At 43.9% G+C, this 27,149-nt stretch overlaps 1 protein-coding gene across 1 annotated transcript in view; it reads left to right on the forward strand.

Annotated features, from left to right (window-relative positions):
- Nucleotides 1–27,149, forward strand: part of LOC143964517 (leukotriene C4 synthase-like) — a 67,708-nt gene that overhangs the window by 25,462 nt on the left and 15,097 nt on the right. The window contains exons 2-4 of the mRNA XM_077474292.1: nt 751–850; nt 13,336–13,406; nt 18,929–19,010. Coding sequence (XP_077330418.1) covers nt 751–850; nt 13,336–13,406; nt 18,929–19,010 — 253 coding nt within the window. The remainder of the gene's footprint in view (nt 1–750; nt 851–13,335; nt 13,407–18,928; nt 19,011–27,149) is intronic.

Genomic DNA, 27,149 nt, shown 5'->3' on the forward strand with positions numbered 1-27,149 from the left:
TGCCCTTACGCCGTTACAAAATGTCTTTGACAGTGCATTTGCTGAAGGCTGCCCAGGCATATATCCCTGACTTATGGAAGCTCACAACCCCTGCGAATTTAAAACATTAATTTTCCAGACTAGGCAAGATTAGAATGATGGAAAGCTTGACAGCGTCTCTCCGTGGAGGAGAGGATCAGTTTAGAGATATCTGGTTGCCATGGACAGCCTTTACTAGCCTGTCTTATTATACCAATGGTTTCTTTGTTTAGATCAATAGAACCCCACGCATGACGGTGTGCTGTGACCTTCAGTCGCCCCCCTGGGGGGGGGGATGCAGATGGAGTGGAGGTCTCCTACCCCTCCCTGCATGCTTCTAATGTCCCCCCCCAATTCCTTGCCCCCTCACGTTTTTTTTTTTTCTTCCCTTCTTGGTCCTCTCTTCTATCATAACCCCCTTGTACAAGGGGCAAGATGGACCCCTTTCTGTTTTTTGTTACATTAAGTATGTTTACCTTGGAATAATAATTGTGTGATGTTGTCTGTTTATTGTAAGGTTCTAGGGGGTACAACACGCGTCCATCAATTGTGATACTTTGATCCAGATGATCTGGGTTGTTATTTTTTATATTGTTTACTATTGGGCCTGTACAAGTTGCCTGGTCTGTCAATTGTGTTCTGTTTGGTAAAACACAAAGATGATTTCTTTCTTTAATTCCATAATTCTAAATTGTTGTTTTTGGTATTTCTCTGTACGTACTCTCTTTATAGCATACTTCTCCATGCAAGTCATATGGGCACGCCGAAAATATAAAATTTCTCCTCCAAATACATCAGGTCATCCAACGTTTGAGCGTGTATTTCGAGCACAGTGAGTAACATTGTTTTGTATGCATTTTATATGTGGATTAGCTGCAATTTTTTAAAATATAAATTATTTAGGTGATGATCTTACATTATCCCATCCCCAACGTTTTTGCCTAAAACACTTTTTTCTGTAAAATCTTAGAACACTGACCACTAGATTGTTATGTCCAGCGAGTTTTTTATGAAGCAACTATGAAAAAGGCTTGCTTTTGGATTATTTTTTACATACGCTTTATTTGGACTATTGGTCAAGCATCCTCTTCTCTTATATTTATCAATGTTTTTACTCAAGGTTTTCACAAGATTCACTCATTTTTAAATAAATCTTGGGGGGGGGATTTGTCAATCTGGAAAAAGCCACATGAATATTGGGTGAAAACATGGATAAATAGACTCTGTTTGTTGGGAACTACACCTAACCTCCTCCTATTTTGACAGCTCCAGTACCAGAGTTTCTACATGACAATATGTTTTGGTTAAATATGCTTTATCAAACAGGTAAATGACTGTAAGCATTTGTGTATTCAGTTCCCGGGTCCAAGACATTTACTGTCCCAAATTTATAAACTTGTTCTAGGCTCCCTTTCCTCATCTGTTCCATACTATATCAGGGAATGGGAGAGGGAATATGACTTTGAATTTACCCCTCTACAGATTCAGAAGATTATTAAATTGACATATACTACTTCTATTAATTCACGTATCCAGTATTCGTCTTATACATCTCTCACAAGGTGGTAGAGGATCCCATCCCGTTTAGCTCAGATGTTTGCCACTGCTGATGTCGGCAGTCCGGTGGACAATTCCCCCGTCTGTGTGCTAGTCCGCCGGGCTTTTGAAATGAACGGACTTGCGGAGAAAGTCTGTTCATTTTGAACGCGGCTCCAGGTAGACGGGACTAGCAAAGGAAGTCAATGTCCCCACCTCCATCTGTGAGATTGACTTCTCGTGAGCCCCGTCACCTGGTATGGACTTAAAGGGGAAGCCCTACGCCAAAAAAATGGCGTGGGGGCCCCCCCAAGTCCATATCAGACCCTTATCCGAGCACGTAGCCTGGCCAATCAGGAAAGGGGGTGGGGACGAGCGAGCGCCCCCCCTCCTGAGCCGTACTAGGCCGCGTGCCCTCATCATGGGGGGTGCAGGGCCCCCCACCCCAAAGCACCTTGTCCCCATGTTGATGAGGACAAGGGCCTCTTCCTGACAACCGTTGGTTGTTGGGGTTTGCGGGCGGGAGGCTTATCAGAATCCGGGAGCCCCCTTTAATAAGGGGGCCCCCAATACCGGCCCCCCACCCAATGTCAATGAGTATGGGGTACGATGTACCCCTACCCATTCACCTGGAGAAAAAAGTGTAAATAATAAAAAAAAAAAAGTTTTTAAAATAATTGATCAGACTCCTCCGCTATCTTCTGCTCTTTTTCTAGCTCTTTTACTAGCGGAGGAGCCTGGCTTACTTCTTCATCATCACCGCTGCCATCCGGGGGTCTTCTTCTGACTTCGGGGCCTTGTCCCGCTCTTCGGGGGTCTTGTCCCCCTCTTCGGTTCTTCTGCTGGCCTCCGGTTTCTTCCTCCAGCTCTTTTACTAGTGTTGGCCCGGTCTTCTGTCGCCCTCTTCTCTTCTTCGCTTCTTCCTTGCAATGTTGACACAACGCTCTCTCTGGCCACAATGGCAGGGCCGAGTTGTGCGACTTATATAGGGACAAGGGGCGGGGTCACTGGGTGATGTCACATGGCGACCCCGTCCCCTTATGTTACAGTCCCCGCATCCTCAAAATGAACTGACTTTTCTCCGTGTTTGGGTAAGTGTGTTCATTTCAAAAGTCCGGTCGTGTGTGGGCAGGTCCGCTCGTTTGCAAAGTCTGGCAGTTTGTCCACCGGATAGTCTGATCGTGTGTACGTGGCATTAGACCTATATAAAGTTCTCCCTTTCATTTCCTTTTTAATGGGGTCCCCTCCTCAACGTAACTTTATAAGCAAAGTGTTACTCCCCATCTGTTAAATACTACCAAATCCTTAATTCCCAGGTTTTGGAAACAGACCACCTGCCCCACACTCTGAGACTAGAAGAGGGAGGTAGAAATTTTTATAGAAGCCAAACACTGGGTACTCATGCTTAAAAACCAACAGAAACTTAAATATGTATGGTCAAGCTGGATGTATTATTCTGCTCTCTATTGTTTGGCAGTATGATTACTGAAGTTTTCAACCCTCTTTTTCCACCCAGATTTAGTAGGTTAGGATTTTCAGTTCTTCTTGTCCCCCAACCCCCCCCCCCCCCCCCCCCCCATCTCATCATTGTCATCATTTGTACACTTCTTTAGGTTTGACCAGGGTTGTTCATCATATTTTGTAAGATACCTACTCTGTACCTGGACTTTGCTTATTTTGCTGTTATTATCTCTGCATTGGGAGCTCTGTGCAATGTGCATATTTATATAGGTATATAATTGGTAAGGATGAATAAAGACAATAGTAATAGTAAATATAGTGGCAGCATTATTGTTTTATCTTAGGAGTAAATCACTTTTTTAATGCATGCTAATATTCTGCTGGCTAGGCTTGCTACAGCTTGACAATGCATGCTATTGCTAAGTCTGTCAGCTACTAGGACCCCCAGATCCTTCTCCATCCTGGAATCCCTCAGATATCTGAGGTCAACCTTTTACTGACTTTCTATTGTATTTCTTTGTAATGTTTTTTTAAACTTCGTTAAAGTTTCTTTATATAAAAATGACTGTAGGGCCCAGGGTTCCTACAACAGTGTCATAGCAAACTCTCAGATTCACCTTATCTACCCAGAAACAAAAATGGGATAACCTGTATGTAACTTAGCTTACAGCCATTTGATAAATGGTGGCATATGTTTTAGGGTGTAACAACAACAACAATGTAGGCTGCAAAACGATTTAACTTTCAAGTTGTCCCTTCCTTCTCTAAGTCAGCAAAAGGGAAATACAAAAATAACAAGATGAAGAGATAATGTTCTCCCTTACCATTAAAAGCAATAAGTACATGCCCACTGTATCCAAGTGTTTCTCATTCCTCACCACAGCTATAATCAATGATACAAAGTTTACCTATCCAGTAAAATACAGCAAACCGAAGCATGAACATAAGGACAGTGCAAAAATCAAAGAATATATGCAAAGCGCAGTATCTAATAATGAGCAATAGGATATTATCTTTACACAATACAGAATCATAAGATTATTATCATATCAAGGTTTTCTTGCTACATTATTCATCAGATAGTACAATCTGCCCATGAATGTAACTCTTCCTGTAACTGCAGCTGAAAAGTCCTGCTTAAAGCTAAACTGCTTAAAAGAAAAATTCTCTCTTGCAGTGGGTTCCCCCATCCTACTGCAAGGGTAAAATGCTTGTTTATGCCTAGGGTACGTGTAAAAAGATCTTTTACTTACCTTATTCGCCAATGCCCCGACAACTGACGCTCTACTCTTCTCCCAGATGCTCCAGCTTCTGGGTGGTTCCTTGCCGTTCTCACACATAAACTAGGCTATTGGCCCTGCATTGTACTTGATGACGGCTGCAGAGGAAAGGCTACAGGGGGCCATTCACAAAGCACCTGTAGAAGCAAGGGACTAGGTAAATAATAGTCCTTTTTTACTGATAACATAAGCATAAATGAGCATTTAACCCTTTAATTCAAGCAGAATTTTACTCTCTCTATCAACATGAACTATTTTTAATCCTCATGCTGCTCACATTAATAAATAGGAAGATATATATTATATTTACTTGTTTTAAACTCTTTTTTTTATTTTTTTATTTCTTCAGTTGCTTCCTGGTTTCAGGAGTGCTTATGGAAAGTTATTTCTTTCATCTGGAGGAGAAGAGGAGGAGCTTTCTCAGCTCCTGCCTGTATGCCTGAGCTAAGGGCAGATTGATTTCAGGAAGTAAATGCTACATGAATCATCTGCCTTTACTCAAGATGGCTGCAGCTAGAAATGCTAGGGGACCATTTTTCATTTTGCTGGGCGGAATGTGAGAGCGATGGTGGGGGCATGGGGATGATGGCAGCGGCAGCCACTCCAGCCACCTCTCCCCCTTGGGAAATTTAGCAGAGCGGTGGTGCCACAGTCCAAATCCTCAGCGTGAGGGACAGCCGGTGCTGAACTTAGAGAGCTGAAGATGGCAGAGTGTACTGCAGAATGGACTGGTCTCGGAGCTAGTAGGACATAGCACTCAGTGTAGTACAGATATCAGTGTCATAGGTACTAGCACTCAGTGTACAGAGATCCGTGTTATATATAGGGAATAGCACTTAGTGAGTGATATTCTCTATATATAACACTGATCTTTGTATGCACTGAGTGCTATTCGCTATATATAACATGACAGAGTGCCACTCAGTGTACAGATATTCGGGGGTAGCAGGGGGCCCCATGAGAGATTCTTGTCTTAGACTTCACTCCCTCCTACTTTTGTACAGAAAGGGTCAAGGTGAGGAGGAGCAGGCTGACATGGGATGTGGTGGTGTGTACATGGAGGACACAGTCTGTATGGGCTAGGGACAGTGTACATGCTTGTGGTGCACGGCTCCTCCACAGGTGAGAGGTTCCTTGATGAGTAGGGAGCTCAATCATTGTCCAATGCTGCGTCTCGGGACAGCTCCGCTGGTGTCGCTTCCTCTCCGGCTGGATCCGATCAAACTTTGCTTCCTCCACCTGTCTTTTTTTCTCTGCCTGACTCGGGACTATGTGGCAGGGGAAAGCCCCCATTATGCCTGAGCTGGGGGATTACCCCAAGGCCAAGCCTAACCCCTGGGGCCACACAAATGGCCCGCTAACTGAGCACTGCTCAGTAAGTGCCCCGTCACTGTGAGCATCCATATCCCACCCCCTCTCTTTTTCATCCCCCTCTCTCGCATATCCCCCTCCCTATCTCAACCCCATTCTCTCTCACCCCTCTCTCCCTCTCTTTTACCCCCTCTCCCAGCCCCCCTCTCTTTCACCCCCACTTTCTCTCACCCTCTCCCTTTTCCCTCCTATTATCTCTCCTCCCTCTCCCCTTCTGTCTTTATCCCTCCACCCCTTCTTCCGCTCATAGTTAGTAAGGGTTTATTTCCTATTTCAGGTTCTCAGTAAAAAAAAAGTTCTATTTAGTAGAGTTCCATATTTTTTCAGTGTAAAAAAAAAAGTTGTGGGGGGTTGGGCAACATTGTCAGAAAGGAGCTAAGTGAGAGTTGAACAGCTGCTCATGACAATTACCCCTCAATCATCTGGCATTTTTACTTTACTATGCAACCAGCAGGCTCTACCTACAGCTCCCAAAAAAAATGCACCCAATGTTTTCCGTGGCACGCCACACACGCCACACTTCCTTCTCTGCCATTAAGGCCAAAATTATGATCTTGCAGACATGGCCACTGCTTTCATAAAATGCCCTTGGTTGTGTCAAAAAGATGGCTGCCACACGGCAGTCATCTTTAAACCTGAAAGTGCCCAGTGGCTTCTGCAAAAAGAAGCCGGGAGCTATCATGCAGGGTTGCTGCAGTAGATATTGAAATGCCCCCTCTATGCAGCTGAGCTGCAATATGTAGGTGGGTTTTGGGTGGATGTTGCTTAAGTGTGAGAGGGGACCCCATGATCTCCTTTTGCTCAGGGGCCCATGAGTTGTCAATCCACCCCTGGTTTCCACTCTAAACAAGCACATAATTAAAGCGGTTCTTCACCCTAAAGGGGAAGTTCCGCTAGTATTATCCCTCCCCCCCTCCGGTGCCACAATCGGCACCTTTCGGGGGGGAGGGGGGTGCAGTTACCTGGATAATCCAGGTATCTGCACCCACTTCCGGCCAGACCGCCGCATGGCTCCGCCCACCCCGCATGGCTCCGCCCCCCCCCGTTGTGTTCTGGGAAACACACAGTTCCCAGAGACACAGCGGGGGACCATAAGAGAAGCGCAGCGCAACTCGCGCATGCGCAGTAGGGAACCGGGCAGTGAAGCCCTCATGCTTCACTTCCCGATTCCCTGACAGAGGATGGCGGCGGTGGCTGCAGCGAGACGAGCGATCGCTCGTTATCTGCCGCCGACATCGCTGGAACCTGGGACAGGTAAGTGTGATATTATTAAAAGTCAGCAGCTGCAATATTAGTAGCTGCTGGCTTTTAATATTTTTTTTTTAGGTGCAGCTCCTCTTTAAGTAGTGTATGGGCACTGTAGTTGTACAGAAGTCATTGACAGACAAACTTCTGCACAACTTCCCTGCTCAATTAGTGCTGCGGCTATAGCCTGCAATGCTGATCAATATATGCTTATAGCGAGGAAGTCTACCGGTGTCAGAATATAATAGCTCAGCAGGAAGGAATCGAGTCAGTTTTTTTTATTCAACCCCTTGGTTGAATGAAAAACCTTAGCTTATTTATAGCAGCCAAAGTAATTTATGACCCAGGCTTTAACAAATAGGTAAATCGGACTCACAATGCATCTCACTACTCCATTTAAGTATTTTGCTATCCATAGTATGTCTCTTCTGTAATAAAAACCTTGTGCGTGTATGTGTGTATGTGTGTATGTGTGTATGTGTGTATGTATATGTGTATATGTGTAAATGTTACTCTTTGGCCTAAAAGCTAAACGCTATGTTTTCCCCACCGTGAAACATGGTGGTGGTAGCATCATGTTGTGGGGATGCATGGAGCCAAATACAGGGCAATTTTAGAAAAAATCCTGTTATGCCACGTACACACAACCGGACTTTCAGACGGACTTGGTCCGGAGGACAATCCGACAGACTTTGCAGATGAGGTCCGTCGAACTTTTAAACAAATGGACTTGGCCACACATGATCAAACAAATGGACTTGGCCACACATGATCATTCCAAAAGTCATTCGAACGTGATGACGTAGAATAAGGAAGTTCATAGCCAGTAGCCAATAGCTGCCCTAGCGTCGGTTTTAATCTGTCGGATTAGCACACAGACGACCGGATTTTTCAACTGGACTCAAGTCCATCGGAAAGATTTGAAGCATATTTTATTTCTAGGTCCGTCTGACTTTTGGGAAGAAAAAGTCCGCTGGAGCCCACACACGATCGAATTGTCCGTCGGATTCAGTCTGCCAGACCAAGTCCGTCAAAGTCCGGTCATGTGTACGTGGCATTAGAGTCTGCAGAAGACTTGAAACTGGGGCGGAGGTTCATCTTTTAGCAGGACAGTGACCCTAAACATACAGCCAGAGGCACAATGGAATGGTTTAAATCAAAGCATGTTCATGTGTTAGACTGGCCCAGTCAAAGGTCAGACCTAAATCCAATTGAGAATCTGTGGCAAGACTTGAAAATTGCTGTTCACAGAAGCTCTCCATCCAATCCGACAGAGCTTAAGCTATTTTGCAAAGAATGAGCAAAAATGTCACTCTCTAGATGTGCAAAGCTGGTAGAGACATACTCAAAAAGAGTTGCAGCTGTAAGTGCAACAAAAGGTGGTTCTACAAAGTATTGTCTCACACAAGTTTCACATATTTATTTGTAAAAAAAAAATGTGGAAAACCATTTATCATTTTCCTTCCACTTCACAATTATGTGTCAATTTGTGTTGGTCCAAAAACCAGTAAGTATCTGGTGTGACCACCATTTGTCTTACGCATTGGAGCTCATCTCCTTTGCATAGAGTTGATCAGGTTGTTGATTGTGGCCTGTGGAATGTTGGTTTCTTTCCTCTTCAATGGCTGTGTGAAGTTGCTGGATATTGTCAGGTGCTTAAACACCCTGCTGTATACGCCGATCCAGAGCATCCCAAACATGCTCAATGGGTGACATGTCCGGCGAGCATGCTGCCCATGTAAGAACTGAGATGTTTTCAGCTTCCAGGATTTGTGTACAGATCCCTGCAACATGGGGCCGTGCATTATCATGCTGCAACATGAGGTGATTGTCGTGGATGAATGGCACAACAATGGGCCTCAGGATCTCATCACAGTATCTCTGTGCATTCAAAATGCCATCAATAAAATGCACCTGTGTTCATTGTCCATAGCATATGCCTGCCCATACCATAACCCCACCATGGGCCACTCGATCCACAAGGTTGACATCAGCAAACCGCTCACCCACACAATGCCATACATGCTGTCTGCCATCTACCATGTACAGTGAAAACCGGGATTCATCTGTGAAGAGAACACCTCTCCAAAGTACCAGACACCATCGACTGTAAGCATTTTCCCAAGTCGGTTATGATGACTAACTGCAGTCAGGGCGAGACCCCCAATAAGGACAACAAGCATGCAGATAAGTTTCCCTGAGACGATTTATGTCAATTTGTGCAAAAATTCTTTGGTTATGAAAATTGTTGTAGACGTTGTCCGGGTGGCTGGTCTCAGACGATCTTGGAGATGAAGATGCTGGATGTGGAGGTCCTGGGCTGGTGTGGTTACACATGGTCTGAGTTTGTGAGGCTGGTTGGATGTACTGCAAAATTTTCTGAAGCACCTTTGGAGATGGCTTATGGTAGAGAAAAGAACAATCAATTCAAGGTCAATAACTCTTGTGGACATTCCTGCAGTCAGCATGCGAATTGCTTGCTCCCTCAAAACTTTCAACATCTGTGGCATTGTGCTGTGTGATAAAACTGCACATTTTAGAGTGGCCTTTTGTTGTGGCCAGCCTAAGGCACACCTGTGCAATAATCATGCTGTCTAATCAGCATCTGGATATGCCACAGCTGTGAGGTGGATGGATTATCTCGGCAAAGGATAAGCGCTTACTAACACAGATTTGTGATCAATATCTGAGAGAAATAGGCCATTTGTGTACATAGAAAAAGTTGCAGATCTTTGCGTTCAGCTCATGATAAATAGGGGCAAACACAAAAGTGTTGCGTTTCTAATTTTGCTCAGTGTATATTCTTTATTTAAAGGATCAGCATGACAGCCAGGAAACTAGCAAGTTCAGAATGAGATCAACAATGACAGCTTACATATACAGTAGTTTTTAGCATAGGATACATTACCCAGGATCCAAGCATTTTATTCTTTTATAGTATTGTGACAAACGTGGATATCAGATCCCTGCCCTCCTACCAACTCATGACAAAGGACTGGTCAATCTCAAACTGCGCCGTCACTTGTGTAACAATGCCACTCTCAGCTGCACCCAGCATAAAGATTTTCCAGGGCTTGCGGGACCCAATCTAGGTGCCAGCAGCCTGAGAGTGATTGTTATTGGGTTAAATGAATTAAGCAATTAACCCTTTAAGCTACCACCACCCCCTTTTGACTGAGGAGGAACTCAATCTTAGCAATACCAATTATGATTTTAGAATAAATGTCTGTAACACACACTGTCACCACAGACCAGTATGTTCAGCGATTTATTGTACAGTTGGTCAGTTAAGATGAACCCATGCACTTGGGCTTCACGCATCTCTCTGCGGGTGAGAGAGGCAGGTCACTTTTTGAAGTCTTGTCCTACCCGTTCAGGGAATGCCCCGAACCTTGAGGTCCTGTCACGGACAGACCTTAGGTGGCGTTGTTTTCGTCCCCAGTTATCCAGAAGGATAAGCCCCTGGTCTCGTTTACCCTTTCTTGGGCTAAGTCGTCCGTCGATATACAGCTCTAATTGTTATTGGTTATCCTTGGTTACAGTGGCACTGTGCTGAGGTTCTTACCTGGTCGCCACAATGCAGTAAGACATGCTTCCAGAAGGTAGCCAAGGTCAAGCCAGTAGTTTGCCTCCACACCAGCCATATGATTGACCTTCAACCTGGTGCCATACACCCTCGTGGCCAGGTTTACTCTTTGTAGGTCTTGGAGGACAAGGCCATGGATGAGTATGTTGCAGATGCACTTTCTCAAGGTTTCATCTGCAAATCCTCATCTCCTGCTGGTGCTGGTTTCTTCCATGTGAAGAAGAGTGGTGAAATGAGACCTTGTATCGATTATAGGGGTCTCTATCATTTCATGATTAAGAATACCTATACGATTCCGTTGATTACGGAGTTATTTGACCACCTCAAGAGCAACGGTTTTCACAAAGCTAGATTTGAGAGGGGCATACAATCTTGTGAGTATTAAGGTGGATGACAAGTGGAAAACTGTGTTTAATACCAGAACAGGCCATTATGAGTACTTTGTAATGCCTTTTGGCCTTTGTAATGCCCCAGCAGTTTTCCAGGAATTTATTAACAATGTCCTCCGAGATTTGTTGCAGTTATGTGTGGTGGTTTATCGTGATGATAGCCTCCCTGGAGAGCCACCTGGAAAGCCACCACAAAGAGTTTCACTCACATGTTGAAGTGCCTAGCGAGTCGACTAGTCCCTTGGAGATGACGTGTATTTCGCGTCTCTTACCGGAGGACAAAGCCTTGTGTGGGATATCAGATTAGGACCTGGAAGTAGCGGATCCTCTACTTCTGGGTCCTAATCGATACCCCATACAAGGCTTTGGCCACCTTCTCATTGAGCACCCGTGGTGGAAGAACTAGAAGTTTTATCTTCAGAGCATCCTACTTTGGTGTTGGGAATATATCACTTATGGACTTTTTGCTTACTATTCCCAATTGTCATTTATGAATGTTGGATGATTATGGCATTGTATTCCCTTTATCTTCCCTACAGCCATTAGTGGCTTCCACTGAACATTTTTAGTGTCTCATCCTTTCATTTTATACCCTCAGACTTGGTGAGTAGTTCACTTTAAAGGGGCAGCTTATTGTTTTTTGATCATTTAGCTCCTAGGACGCCATCCATTGGTTTACAATTTTTTTTTATTCAGCTTTATACTACTATTAATATCTTCCAAGAAGTGCCGGTTGCATTCTTGAAACTGATAGATTACTTTTCAGCGTTAAATTTCACGTCTAAGAATAGTAAACACAGGGTATCTCAGATAAGCCTGTCACCCAGGAGATAGGAGACTGCTATCTTCCCTTCTATATGTGCTAGCTTGGTTATAAGTATGACCTCGATTTGTTCAGTATGCTTTTCCCCATTCAAACATATACCTAATAATATTATGTGTCGTGTTTTGGTTCGATTTTATGAATAGTGGGTGGATTTTGTTAAAGAGGAACTGCAGTCTGCTCACATAATTTGTAATACAAATCTTTGCCATTCTGAAGCTTCCCTCCAACCACTTTGCATATAATTTTATATATACTGTGATTCTGTACTTGTCAAATATGCTGCAGAAATCTCCCTCCACTAAGTCTCACTGCATCCATTTTAACTGTAACTGCAGCTCTCATTGGCCCTCTTATGACTCACCCCCTCCCCATTTGGCAAACTCTCACAAGCGTAAAAGAGGGAGCTGTGCATGATGTCATAAGCCTAGCCTAATGACCAGACAAGAAAGAGAAAGTGGGCTTTATAAAATATTTATTGGCAGAAAAAAAATGTTTTACTATCCAAAGTTAAAACAACAAGGGCAGAATATTTAATAGGTGCAAAGATGAAAAAATCACTGAAGGTTCACTTTAAGTTGTGAATTGGGCAGAGGTCTTCGAGAGGTCGCATAAAGTTTGACTGCTTTTTACGATCCCCATTAGTTTTGGATAGACATTTTATGGCATGCTATGTATTCGTAATGGATTTGGTCAGAGTCTTACGGTAGGTCTGGTTAGCAGAACTAACAAATATCCTTCCATAACTCAATTAGCTTTTTACAGCTCTGCAAAGGCCTAAGTGGCGGTTCCTGCTGTCATGAAGTTGAGATAACAGGCTCCTTTGAATTGTGTTAACCTTCCAAGCAGTAACCCCGAGCCAGACTCGGGATCGCATCGCTCGATGCAGGGGAGGACACAGGGAGAGTTACTCACCTTGTCCCCTGGATCCAGCGATGTCCGCCGCGCTGTGTGATCGAGCTGTCCTCCGCTCGATTCACAGTGCCGAATGCCGCCGAGCTCCGTTCCCTGCGACGTTACGACGCACGGGAGCGGAGAACGGCGGCAAATTCAAAAAAGTAAAAACACACAAAACACACACAGCACTGTAATCTTACAGATTACAGTGCTGTATTAAAAAATACACACCCCCTTTGTCCCTAGTGGTCTGTGCAGTGCCCTGCATGCACTTTTATATTATAAATACTGTTTTTTACTGCCTGGAATTTGGAGATTGTCCATAGCAACCAAAACATGTCCCTTTTTCAGTTTTTTTGGGATTTGATTACATTATTGAATAATTTTTATTCTTTATTATATTATAAACTTTATCATACCCGGGATGTCCGCTAGACTCTGGTTTGAAGAGATTTCAGAGCGTTATTCCTAAGAATTACAGGACTACAAAATAAAAGCCAGATTTCCATGCAAAATAATTGTACCGCTTTCGGCACCTTATTCCAGACTGAATCATACCGCCAGGGAGGTTAAAAGTTAAGCCTATGGATTCCATGAATTAATGGAGGAGGAAGGGGGAGGTAAGATCATGGCTATTATGACAAACATGGCTGAAACAAAATGGATGTTGCATACAGCTTTTCATGGACATTGTGCGTGACCGTTACAAGTATCTTTATTTTCCCACAGGCTGAACTGCTCTGAATATTTTCCAGTCTTCCTCTCTGTCCTATGGGTTGCTGGAATCTTTTTCCATCAAGGTAAGACAATGCAGGTTATGTTTTATCTTTAAATACACTTGCAAAGGCAAACTTATTAAAAACCTTCCTCACCTCCGTGTAAACAAAGGAAAATGAGGGATAGAATAGCAACATAGCCTCAAATGATCCAAAATGACTCAAAACTGACAAGTTCCAGAAACATTTACACAAAATAAAGGTGGATAAAATGCCTGGACCTGATGTCTTCTACCAGTGATGGCGAACCTTGGCACCCCAGATGTTTTGGAACTACATTTTCCATGATCTACACTCCAGAGTGCATAAGCATCATCTGGGGTGCCAAAGTTAGCCATCACTGTCTTTTACCTACGTGTCCTTAATGCGAAGGTCCGCCCACAAAATAAAATATAATTAAAAGCCAGCAGCTACACATACTGCAGCTGCTGGCTTTTAATAATCGGACACTTACCTGTCCTGGAGTCCAGCGATGACGGCACCGCAGCTGATGTTTCCATCATCTGTCGGGTGCTGCCGCCACCATTGTGGTTAAGTGAACTCGGCAGTGTAGCCTTACAGCTTCACGCCGGGAACCCTACTGCACATGCGCGAGGCCCCGCTCCTCTCTCTTACTGGCCCGGCGACAGGGGGAGGAGGAAGGAGGAGGGAGTCCCACGGTGACATCATTGGACTCCCGGAAGTGGGAACAGGATACCTGTCAAAGACCACAGAGCTTAGCTCTGAAAGGTAGCACTGGAGGGGGAGAGGAGACAAATGAGCGGAAGTTCCACTTTTGGGTGAAACTCCGCTTTAAAGTGCTAAGCTCTGTTATTTCAAAGCCATGGTTTCTAATTAATAGATACTCTTTAATGACTGATATAGTACCACTGGATTGGTGTAAGGGATCAAGATGTTTGCCAAGCAACTACAGACCAGTTGGTGTAACCTCCACAGTCGGGAAGATACTTAAAAGTTTAATCAAAGGTGTTGTGAACAAGACTTATCAGCCAATACGCGTGAGCCCATTTGTATCTTTTCTATTTTTTTTCATGTGTCGACAAAATGGTTTAAGGACTATTGGCATTGCCAGCTCTCTCTTCTGAATTTGTTAATCAAAGACCACATAGAAGATTTTTCTTGTTAGAAAACAATATTTTTTTTAGCAATTGTCAGCATGGATTCATGAAAATCTGAAGCTGTCAAACAAATCTGATTTTTAAAAGGAAGTCAGCAAAACCTTACACAAAGAAGTGGCTACTGGTATAGTGTACTTGGATTTTGCAAAAGTGTTTGTTCCCCACATATGGTTAATATGTAAGTCAGTCTAAAGGCTTAAAAAATTCAGTTTGTAAATGGATAGAAGATGTTTAAAAGACTGTATTCACAGCGGTAGTGATTAATGACTCATAGGGGTTGATTTACTAATAGTAAAAAGACTGTGCACTTTGCAAAGTGCAGTTGCCCCAGAGCTTATTAAATGAGGTAAAGCTTCACTTTGCAAAAAGTACCCAATCACATGCAAGGAAAATAAAAGAAGTTGCTGGAGCAACCACTCTTGCAGAGTGCAATTGCACTTTGCTAAGTGCACAGTCTATTTGCCTCTAGTAAATCAACCCCATACTCTCAATAGTTTAAGGTTATTAGTGGCGTACCCCAAGGTTCAATGTTGGGACCCATATGTATCGCTACCACCGAAAGAGCAGCTAAAAATTCAGGCCTATATCCCCCACACTGCACCCATAGCCAGGCAAAAGGAGTTTTCCACACTCTTAAATTGGCTCAAGTAGACAGGTTTTGGGTTTTAATTTAGGTTGTTTATTTAGGTAACATTGAACTTGGATAGGAATTGGGATACATGGGATGCCCAGAACTGGCAAAACTTCTAAACTCCAAACAACCGGTTGAGGAACTGCTAAAGTCTCTGGCTGCTAAAATCCAAGGGAGCACTCTTAAGTAAGGATGAGCTCAGCCGTGTTTGCAACTCACACGTGCAGAACCCGTCAGAAAGTTACTGCTTAATCATCGGCAGTGAGACATTTCTCAATCTCTGCAGCTAGAGATCGGTAAAATGTCTCACTGCTTGTGATTAGAGCTGTGCAGTGCCGACTTCCTGGCAGGCTCTTTGCATGCAGGTTGCGGACACACCTGCGCTCATCCTTACACTTAAAGTGGGGTTCCACTCAAAAATGGAACTTCCGCTTTAAGGGAAGGTGACCTTCCGACATGCCACATATAATTTTTTTTTTGGGGGGGAGAAGAATCCCTCATTTTAGAGTGTTCCAGCTTCCACTTCCTCCCAGCACACCCTCCATCTCGGCAATCATCTGGGACACATCACAGGCCCCAGATGATTGCCCGGCCAATCACAGCACACCTCGCGGTTCGCGCATGCACAGTAACTGCCCAGCCGGGCACCCACAGTGACGATGCCGGCGATGCAGAGAGGCAGGGGTGAGGAGCGGCCTTTTTTTTAAGCGGTACTCCGCTTTAGCTCTGAGGGAAAATAGTGTACAAAAGCAAGCAGTCACTTCCAGCACTATCAGGTCTTCCTTAGTGTAGAACAGCAAGGACAATGGTAATACCAAAGAACTAAGCAGATGCTGCCCTCCTCAGATGGGGTGGTCCGACTGATACTACAAAAACAAAAATAATAATAATAATAAAAAAAATGCCTTCCTCTGGATCAACTGTTGGTATAGGATTGTGTATATGGAGGTTTTCTATTTTTTTTTTTTTTTTTTTTTCTTCCTATTGATTGAACTAGATTGATTCATGTATTTTTTTTTTAAGCCATGTAACTATATAATGTTTTACTTTTTATCAGTCTCAGCATTACAGAGCAACTCCACTTTTGTTGGGAAATTGGAGGGTTTTGAAGAAAGTTTGTTGCAGATTCCTACTTTTTTGTTAAACTTTTTGTTAACTTTTCTGTTTGTCCATGTTCAATGTGAATCTGTATGGGAGTGTTTTTATAATCAGCTGTTGCACTTGCAGGGTTCAAATCAGTGGCGGCTGGTGCTCAAAATTTTGGGGGGGGGGGCGCAAACAAAAAAAACCCCATCAAACGCAGCCACTTTGCCTATCAAACGCTGCCACTGTGCCCCTTGTGTGCTGCCACTGTGCCCCTTGTGTGCTGCCACTGTGCCCCTTGTGTGCTGCCACTGTGCCCGGCACTTAACTTGTCTCTACTGTTCAGTGGGTGACGGCAGCAGGCGGCGAGCGGTGTCCAGTGTCCTCCAAATCTGACCCTGATGTCTACTCCCACGCTCCTCCTCATCTTCTGCAATGATTGGATGCCTGGTATGTGTCCAATCACAGTGCCTGTGATTTTAGCCAATCAGGTGACGGGTAACACAGACCCAGCAACCTGGCTGAGAGGCGGGTCAGTGTTAGGGAAACTATGTATTCGCTTCTCTAACACAACACAGTGTAAGCAGCGAACACACAGCAGTGCACCCGCTGTTTACCCTTTTGGAAGCCTATTAGAGCCCACGGCTCTAATCAGGCACTTCCAAAGAAACCCCGCCGCTGTAATTCAGATGCGTGGCGCCCGACAAGGGGCCGGACACCTGAATAGGGGGCGGCAGCGGCGACAATAGATAGATTCATACAATGTATGAATCTATCTATTGGTGATAGAGCGGTACAGGAGAGGGGGGAGGTAGTCCTGCGCCCCTTATGTACCCACCACCACTGGTTCAAATAAGGAAAATGCATCCCAAAGAAGTTACTCCTTTGTGAGTATCTCAGCAAAAATGTAATTCTTTGTTGCAGGGGATGCTCAAAATATGCCTTGTATCTTAGTGCAGACTTCTGGGAAAATCAATAAGCCAATCACACATGCTGGTAATGGCATATCTGGGAGGGGGGGGGAGAGTTCTGTACACCAGGGGTAGGCAACCTTATGGAGGTGGAGAGCTACCTGAACAACATGGGAGAAGTCAAAAATCACTGGGCACAGTGTCACCTCCTCACACCTGATTTATGTTCCTAATTGTCCTACCATTTCAAAATCGTGTGCATTGCACGGCAATCGTGGGTTTAAATCAGGTGGTGAGAGGGCAACATATTGCGTATAAATATGCTACATCCACTAACCATGACAGGGCATATAATGCCACATACACACGTCCCGTTTTTCCTTCAGAATAAACTCTGGCGATCTTTCCAACTGAGTTCCGCTGAAACTGACTTGCCTACACATGATCACACCAAAGTCCGTTAGTTTAGAACGTGGTGACGTACAACACGTACGACAGGACTAGAAAAAGGAAGTTCAATAGCCAGTAGCTAATAGCTCCTGGAGCAAGAAGAAGAAGATGGAGGAAGAAGGTGGAGGAAGAAACCGAAGGATGAAGGAAAGAAGGAAGAAGACCAGAAGAAAGAAGATGAAAGAACAAGACTTAAAGGAATTGTCAAAAACTCTCTCTTGTAATTTTTAACACTTTTGTCACTTTTATGGTGAAATGGTAGGGGTGCCCCTTACCATTTCACACAGGGGGGAGGCCAGGATCTGGGGGCCCCCTTGTAAAAGAGGGGCTTCCAGATTCTGATAACCCCCACAACTACCCGGCCAGGGTTGTGGGGGTGAGGCCCTTGTCCTCATCAACATGGGGACAAGGTACTTTGGTGGGGGACCCCAAAGCATCCTCCCAATGTTGAAGGCATGTGGTCTGGTACGGTTCGGGGGGGCGCTCTCTCATCCCCCTCTTTTCCTGCGGCCTGCCAGGTTACGTGCTCGGATAAGGGTCTGGTATGGATTTTGAGGGGGACCCCCACGCCATTTTTTTTGGCGCTGGATTCCCTTAATATCCATGCCAGACCTGAAGGGCCTGGTATGCTCTTGGAGGGGAACCTATGCCATTTTTTTTTTTTTAAAATTAAAGTTGCCTTAAAGTCATGTTGTAAGTCGCCCCAAGTCGCGTTGTTATTCACACTCAGGTCGTATCCAAGTTGCCTCCCAAAGTCGTGCTGGAAGTCGTGTTGCCCCTGTGTGAATGGATTGCTAATGATACGGCGTGCGCTATTATCAATGGGATACTATTATCGCGTGCGCCGACATATTATCATCTGTTGCGCTTATGTGTGCGCCGGTTCATACACTCAATAATTTATCTGGTGCACAAATTGAGGTATGAACCGGTGCAGCGCATTCATCTTAGTAAATCAGCCCCTATGTCTCTAAAATCTGCAACCTGGACCGGTCTAATTTGCTGCCGTATTGACAAGCTTTTTATCATGTCTGTATGTGAGTATGATCATTGCTGTTATACTTTTTAATACATTTTATCTTTGGTAATGCACAAGGTCGGTGCGCCCTCCTTTCTTCTCTATATATTTCAGCTCTAATACTCATTGTTCTGAGGAGGGCAGCAAGACCAGTGACATTCCACATAAACCCAAAGGGTTGTTCGTACCACATACCTATATATTAAGACCCCAAGCGCAGGAGATTGTGTTGTATGTTGTTTAAAATGTATTTTGATTGTAAACTGATCTGACATCGTGGCAGAGAATACTAACATTTTATTCATCATCTGTACCCTTTTTCCAACTTTACCCAGGAATTGCAGCCATCTGTGGTTTCTTTTACCTCTACGCCCGGTATGAATATTTCAGTGGCTATACAGCTTCTGCGCAGGGAAGGTATGTGGATATTGTACACATGAAACATCTTAAAGGCCAATTTTTTCTTTTGCACCTGTAACATGATGCAAATAACCATCCCTCAAACCGCACCCCCCCAAAAAGAGCACAGGGGTTCCTCTCACCCACAGGTGCTGTCACTTTTGAAATTGGCATGGCTGTGCAAGGCTCTAACCGCACAGCTGTCTCATTCATTCAGAGATCCACCTGCTCCTAAAAAGTGAGTAGCACAGCCAGATCCTGCTTCTGTATGTTTATTTCCTCTGACCATTATCCCTTTTATTGCTGGCTGCACCTACTAACGGAGCCCTCTTAGATTTGTATAATTTCTCCTAAACATCTCCAATCTCAGAAGTTGGCCCTTACAAGTCCACAAGGGCTGACTGCACAGGGACAAAGGATGTACACATATTGGGTCAGGTCAGGCTGTCCTACTAAGTTTTTGTTCTCTTTTGGTCTGTTTAATATAATATTGAAAGTATTTCTTTTCATTCATCAGGGGACACAGCCATAGTAGTTACTATGTGGGTTATAGGCCACCTTAAGGTGATGGACACTGGCACGCCCCAAAGACAAAGTGCGATCAGCGGCCGATAAGCGGCTTGTAACCCCCCCGCCATGCTCTCTCTCTAGGTCTGAGAGGACCTGTAGTCCACCGATCGTGTGGGAAAACCCTTCTTTTTGAAATGGGGGGTGGAGCCGTAGGCAACGCAGGTGGGGCGGGGCTTAATGGCGTCGGCGTTCTTCGATGCCAGATGCACATGAAGGCAAGTTTTTAAAAGCACACTGTGTGCTACTGCAAGCCGTGGAGGGACACAAGAGCAAAAGAGGTGGCATTATCAGGTTTCGTGACACAGGCATTTCCTTTGACACATTGTTACTGCTGCATCAGGTTGGGCATTAAAGCAGCAATTTTGTTGGATTATAGCCCTAGCAGCGTATGCATTCCTTCTGGTAGTACCTCTGCTTTGTGCATCAGTGTATGAGCGGAAGGGGAACAAGGAACACCACAAAGGGTTCTAGAGGATTGATTGTTTTACGACAACCTAAATCCATGTCCAATAAAATGTCATCCTCCTCTGAGTGATGCAGCTGGTCAGAGTGAGCCATCAGGGGGGGATGGTGTTGCAGCAGTGCTGGACACTTAAGCCCCTATATTTATTACTCAGGAGGTTCTTTCTTCTACCATTTTAAGTTTGGAACAGAAGATTGATGCTATATTCGCTTCCCATAGTGGGTCCAAGCATAGCAGATCCCCATCCATTGCTCAGGATCCTCATACTGAGTAGCAAGGGGCAAGGGATCGTGAAGTTCTTTCAAAGGATCAGAAAGACGCTGATGTCTCTTCTTCTGAGGATCCTAATATGGAGGGAGCAGTCCCAAAAGAAAGACTTTTGGTACGCTCCCTTACTAAGTTGGTTCACTCAACTTTTTTTGCTGCCTATAGCGCAGTCTATTGATGAGCCCACCTCTGGTTTGGGATCACTAAAGCCTCCCCAATCTGGGGATGCTTTTCCTATCCATTCATGGCTAAAAAAGTTGATGTGTTCTGAATGGGAACACCCAGATAAGCAATTTTTTCCTCCCAAAAAGTTTTCTATACTTTATCCTATGGAGGAGGAATTCTATAAGAAATAGAGGGTTCCAGTAATTGATGCTGCGATATCCTTGGTAAATAAAAACCTCACTTGTCCTGTAGACAATGCGCAAATGTTGAAGGATCCAACAGATAAAAAGTTGGAATTTCTTTTTAAGAACAGCATTGCTCTTGCAAGTTCAGTGGTGCAGCCAGCTCTTGCGGCTATTGTAGTATCTCAGTCCATAAAGGACCAGTTTGTGGAGATACTCAAGATTATTCCTGATCAGCAGGCCCAGCAATGGGCTGGCATATCAGAAGCACTATGTTTTATGGTGGATGCTAGAAAATTCCTCCTTTTCATGTTAAACAGCACTCCACCAGGTGATGCGCCTCTTGGGTGGTGCATCACCAGGCCTCCATGGCTCAGATCTGCAAGACCGCAACTTGGTCTTCAGTCCATACATTTACCAGATTCTATCAAGTAGATGTAAAAGGTCATGAAGATATTGTCTTTGGGCGCAGTGCGCAGTCCTCTAGTCTCTTAATACCCTACTTTTTTGTTGTGTCTCCCTCCTTTTCAGTTACCATTGTTATGGGACATCCCACATAGTAACTACTATGGGTCTGTGTCCCCTGATGTATGAAAAGAAAACAAGATTTTTAAAAACAGCTTACCTGTAAAATGCTTTTCTTTGCAGTACATCAGGGGACACAAAGGTCCCTCCCTTCTTTGGTATACACGTGTATTGCTTGGCTACAAAACTGAGGTACTGCCAGTAGTGGGAGGGGTTATATAAGGAGTGCACATTTTGTCTTGGGGCGTGCCAGTGTCCATCACCTGAAGGCGGCCTATAACCCATATAGTAACTACTATGGCTCTGTGTCCCCTGATGTACTTCAAAGAAAAGGATTTTACAGGTAAGCTGTTTTTAAAAATCATGTTTTTGTTATGTCTGTCGATAAATGCAAAAAATACCTTTTTGATCCTGCCAGAAATCTTGTGTGCTCTTTGCCTCTGACTGTTAGCTAGTTCCGATCCATCTCTCTAGACCAGTGGTTCTCAACCCTGCCCTCAAGTCCCCCCAACAGGCCATGTTTGCAGGTTTTCCTTCATCTTGCACAGGTACTTTAACCACTTCAGCCCCGGAAGATTTTACCCCCTTCCTGACCTGAGCACTTTTAACAATTTGGCACTATGTCGGTTTAACTGACAATTGCATGGTCGTTCGACACTAAACTAAATTTGTGTCCTTTTTTTACCCACAAATAGAGCTTTCTTTCAGTGGTATTTGATCACCACTGCGGTTTTTATTTTTTGCGCTATAAACAAAGAGTGACAATTTTGAAAAACAAAAAACAAATATGTTTTACTTTTTGCCATAATAAATGTCGCCCAAATGAAAAAAAAAAACAAAAAACATTTATTCATCAGTTTAGGCCATTCTTCCACATGTTTTTGGTAAAAAAAAAAAAAAAAGCAATAAGCGTATATTGATTGGTTTGCGCAAAAGTTATAGCATCTGCAAACTATGGTAAAGATTTATGGCATTTTTATTATAAATTTTTTGTTTACTGGCGGTAATCTGCAATTTTTAGCGGTATTGCGACGGACAGATCAGAGACTTTTGACACACTGTTGGGACCACTGGCATTTATACAGCGATCAGTGTTATAAAAAGGCACTGATTACTGTGTAAATATCACTGGCAGAGAAGGGGTTAACACTAGGGGGCGATCAAGGGGTTAACTGTGTTCCCTCAGTGTGTTCTAACTGTATATGTGACTAGGAGAGGAGACATATTGTTTTTCCTACTTAGTAGGAACAAACGATATGGCTTCTCTCCTCTGACAGCACAGGGATTTGTGCGTTTACACACGCAAATGCCCCTGCTGGCGCTCGTGATCGTGAGTGGCCACCGTCGATCGTGCCTGCCGGCTCTGCGCTTCGGGTCCCCCGCATTGGGTCTGGTGGCTGAAAAAGGGTAGGACTTACCCATACGGGATTTTGCCCAGGGGAGCCATTGTGCCACAGTATATCCACGTGACATGGTCGGGAACGGTTAACCACTTCAGCACGGAAGGATTTGCCCCCTTAATGGACAGGCCATTTTTTGGGATACTGCGTTGCTTTAACTGACAATTGCACAGTTGTGCGACACTGTACCCAAACAAAACTGATGTCCTTTTTTTCCCACAAGTAGAGCTTTCTTTTGGTGGTATTTGATCACCTCTGAGATTTTTTTTTGCGCTATAAATAAAGAACGACAATTAAAAAAAAAAATTTTTTTTTCTTTTTGCTAGAATACATTTCCAAAAAAAAATATTGAAAAAAGCACATTTAATCATCAGTTTGGGTTCATATATATTCTTCTACATATTTTTGGTATAATAAAAAAAAAAACCCACAATAGGCGTATATTGATTGGTTTGTTCAAAAGTTATCGCGTCTACAAAGTTTGGGATAGATTTAGGGACTTTTTTTAAAATCGTTTTTACTAGTAATGCCAGTGATTTTTAGCGGGACTGCGACTTTGTGGCACACACATCTGACCCCAAATGATACTTTTTGGTGACCAACGACATTATTACCTTGATCAGTGCTATAAAAATGCACTGATGAATGTAAAATGACACTGACAGGGAAGGGGTTAACTGCAGGACATCTCTTCTTGTCTCTTGAGTGCAGTGGGGCATGGGTGCTTTGCTGTGCATTGCTTCCACTTCACTGTTCAGTACTTGCAATGTGCAGCTAGTGTTTTGACAGCGAAGCTCCTGCTTGTAGCTGCTGTCAGTCCAGCTGAGCAGGGCTGGGTGAAAGGGCTTTTCATCCAGGTTGACTACAGGACTACAAGCATGTTGTGCATTGACATGACGTTTTATCTGATCAGAAAGCTGAGGGATGAAAATTGACCACACCAGCATGGATCTTTTTCTGTTTTTAGCATTAACAGAATGCTCCAGAGAAGGGGACTGGCAAGATCACCAGGTATTTGCTGCTAAATATGATTGTTACTGTAAAAGAAGAAAATGTGGAACCTCGGATCGCGAGTAATGGGGTCTACGAGCGTTTCGCAATATGAGCTATTTAAAAAAAAATCCTGACTCTTTTTGCGAGCATTGACTCGCAAGAAGGGCAGGATTCAAACTGCTGGAGTGTGCAGTATTGCATTTGGCCAGAGGTGTGGGGGCACTGACGACGGTCGGAAACACGCCATTCCTGAGTGTCTCTGGTGCCCCGCACCTCTGGCCACATGCGGTACTGCATAAACAAGCAGTGGCTGTGGAACAGTTTGAGTTTACATTATTTCCTATGGGGAAACTCACATTGATATGAGTGCTTTGGATTACAAGCATTCTTCTGGAACGAATTATGCTCATAATCGAAGGTATTACTGTACTAGTAAGGATTGTTAGTTAAAGGATAAGTGCATTTATTTATTTTTTTGGAGCCTATAAAGCATTGCACACGCGTTCAGCAGATCACTGATGGCATGCAGGTCTCCTCCAGATCTTTCAGAGTATCTGTGTGCCCATACTGCCCGTACAAGCGTGCAGATACAATCTGACGGGAAGAATCAATGAACTACCACGGAGTAGTTCATTGTGAACTACAAGCCGACAACCGCAAAGAATGTCGGGGGTTGTAGTTCATTCACACATAGAGATGTGTGAATGAATGATGCAGCCGTGTGAACGGAGCCCCGCATGGCTGCACTGATTTCAAGACGTGACAGCTAGTATAGGGAACTTCTCTCTGTACTGCTTTTACAGGGAGAGCAGGGATCGAGCAGCAGCTGCAGCATTGGGAACATGTTACATTATCCAACCTAAAAACAGGTGGAACATGTTATCCCTAAAGCCCCCATACACATTATTAGATTTTCTAAAGATTTTTGTCTTCAGATTTACAAAAACCATATATTATCATATTATATGGTTTTGGTAAATCTGAAGACAAAAATCTGCAGAAAATCTAACACGGTGTATGGGGTCTTAGGCTGGATTCACACCTATGCATTTTTTAGTGCTTTTTGCATTTTGTGGATTTGCAAATCTGCAAAATGCAAAAAGCACTAAAAATGCATAGGTGTGAATCCAGCCGTAGGCTGGGTTCACACTATTGTGAATTGGATGTGGATTTCCCCACATCCAATTCGCATGTCAGAAGATTGTGACCGGCACTCTATGGAGCCGGTTCACACATCCCTGCAGCTGCTTCTGTGTGTCTTTTGGTCCATTTCAGGTCCGAATTTAGCCAAAAATTCAGGCTGAATTTGGACCTGAAGTGATGAATGGAGGATGCACTGGACTCCTGCTGTGAGCCACTGCATTCTCCAGTGTGAATCCAGCCAAAGAACCCTTTCACATTGGGGCCACGCCTGCATTCGCGGTAAAGCGTTGCTTGTTTTAGCTGTTTAAGCAGCGCTTTTTGGCCGCTAGTGAGGCACTTTTAACCCCAAAGAAGGGGTTTAAAAACTTCTGTGTTGCGTCGCTTCCAAATCACTTTTCAGGTTCTTCGGAAGTGCTGCCCATTTATTCCAATGAGCAGGGCATTTTGGGAGCGCTGAATAAAGCGATTACAACTCGCCCCAAAGATGCTGCTTGCAGGACATTTCTGAAAACATCCCGCGATCACACCATCCAAGTGTGAAAAGTCATACTTGAATGAATAGGAGGCACTTAGAGGCTATTTCCAGCGCTAAAGCACCTGAAATCTGCCCTAGTGTTAAAAGGGGTCTTAAGGTTAAGTTGGCTAGGTGAGGTAGGTATGTGTATTTAGTCCAAAAGTACACTTACACTTTAAAGCCTGACTCCAGCCAAATTCTTGAATCCTTTCCAACAATGTTAGATAGATTTTCCATCATATCGTGTACTGACAGGAACAAAGACGAAACCACCCAAATAGGAAAAAAAACTGAAATGAAAACCTAAAAGAGGGTCTTAACCCTTCCCTACTTTTTAGAAAGCAAGACAAAAAAGTTTGGGCTTTAGCTGAGCTTATCACAATTTAAAGGTGGCTATAGACATTAGAATGCAGATATGCTTCAACAATCCAAATATTTTTTTAATGTCATAGATTTCTCCCAAATAATCCTATAGAATTGGTTCATCTCAGGGGAAAACTAAAAGTGATGATGTAAAATTAACCACCACAGTTAACTCATATTGCCCGACCTTCTCATGAACGCAAACTCATGAGTCACCTCCACCCTCTGTTCCCCCTCAAATTAGAGGCAGACTATCCCTGTTTCTCAGGGTTAGGCCAGACAGAATTTCCAGTCAATGGGTTGCTGATATTGTACAAAGAGGTTACCATATCAAGGTTTTTAAGCATTTTTCCCAAAATGTATTTATAGAGATGCATTGAAGCCCTTGTACACGCGGTCGGAGATTCCGACAACCAAATCCGTCGGATTTTGTCTGAAACTGTTATACACACGGTCGGACAAAGTTGTTGGAAAATCCGACGTGATGACGTTATTTCGTTACGACGGGACTATGTTCACGCTAGTAGCCAATAGCTTTGGTGTAGGAATTTGATCTGAGCATGCGTGGCACTTTGTCCGATCGGAATTCTAAGCCCTTGTACACGCGGTCAGAGATTCTGTCAGAATGTGTCTGATCGGAGCGTTTTGTCGGATATTCCGACTGTGTGTGGTCTGCATCGGACTGTTTCAGTCGGAATATCCGTCGGACCAACTTTTCCAACTTGCCGGAAATATTCTCTGACAAAATGCTCCGATCGGACATACTCCGATCATGTGTAGAGAATTCTGATCGGACAAAGTGCCACGCATGCTCAGATCAAATTCCTACACCAAAGCTATTGGCTACTAGCGTGAACATAGTCCCGTCGTAACGAAATAACGTCATCACGTCGGATTTTCCGACAACTTTGCCTGACTGTGTGTATACAACAGTTTCAGACAAAATCCGTCGGACAAAATCCGACGGATTTGGTTGTCGGAATCTCTGACCGTGTGTGCAAGGGCTAACAGTTCAGACTGAGCAGAAGAGATCACTAGGTCTATACATAGGAGAATTGTTGCAGCCCAATGCAATCAGTGACCATTTTCAGGCAGAACAAGGCAAGAGGTTCTATTCCCCAATATTTCTAGTAGAAAAAACCCTAGAAAGCTCAGACATGGGCTTGACCTCAAAGGTGTGAAACTCTTACCAGCTCAAAAAGATTTCTGATGAAATCAGTGCAGTCAATCATCACAGGAGTAGCAGAGGGGAAAATAATGTCATGCATGCTTACCTACATTTTTGAGGTGGTAAATCTCAGCAGAAATACCTCTGGTTTTCAGCAATTCAGAAGCATTATCAGTTTCTACCTTTTGGCGATTGCTCCCTGAACCTTTTCAGAGACCTTATAATATAGAAACTCTTCTCTTGCAACATCATCAAACCTATATTATTTAGATGATATTTTTCTTCTAGGGAGCTCTACAACAATATTTTTGTTATATCCCATGAATATGCTGACAGAGGCTTGAAAAAATGGAAAATTGTTACCTATATTTACTGTAATTATTCTTTCCTGGCCTATGTTCAGG

Source organism: Lithobates pipiens, unplaced genomic scaffold, assembly GCF_037356315.1.
Source record: "Lithobates pipiens isolate NorthernLeopardFrog02 unplaced genomic scaffold, aLitPip1_a1.2 Scaffold_8, whole genome shotgun sequence".
NCBI lineage: Eukaryota > Metazoa > Chordata > Amphibia > Anura > Ranidae > Lithobates > Lithobates pipiens.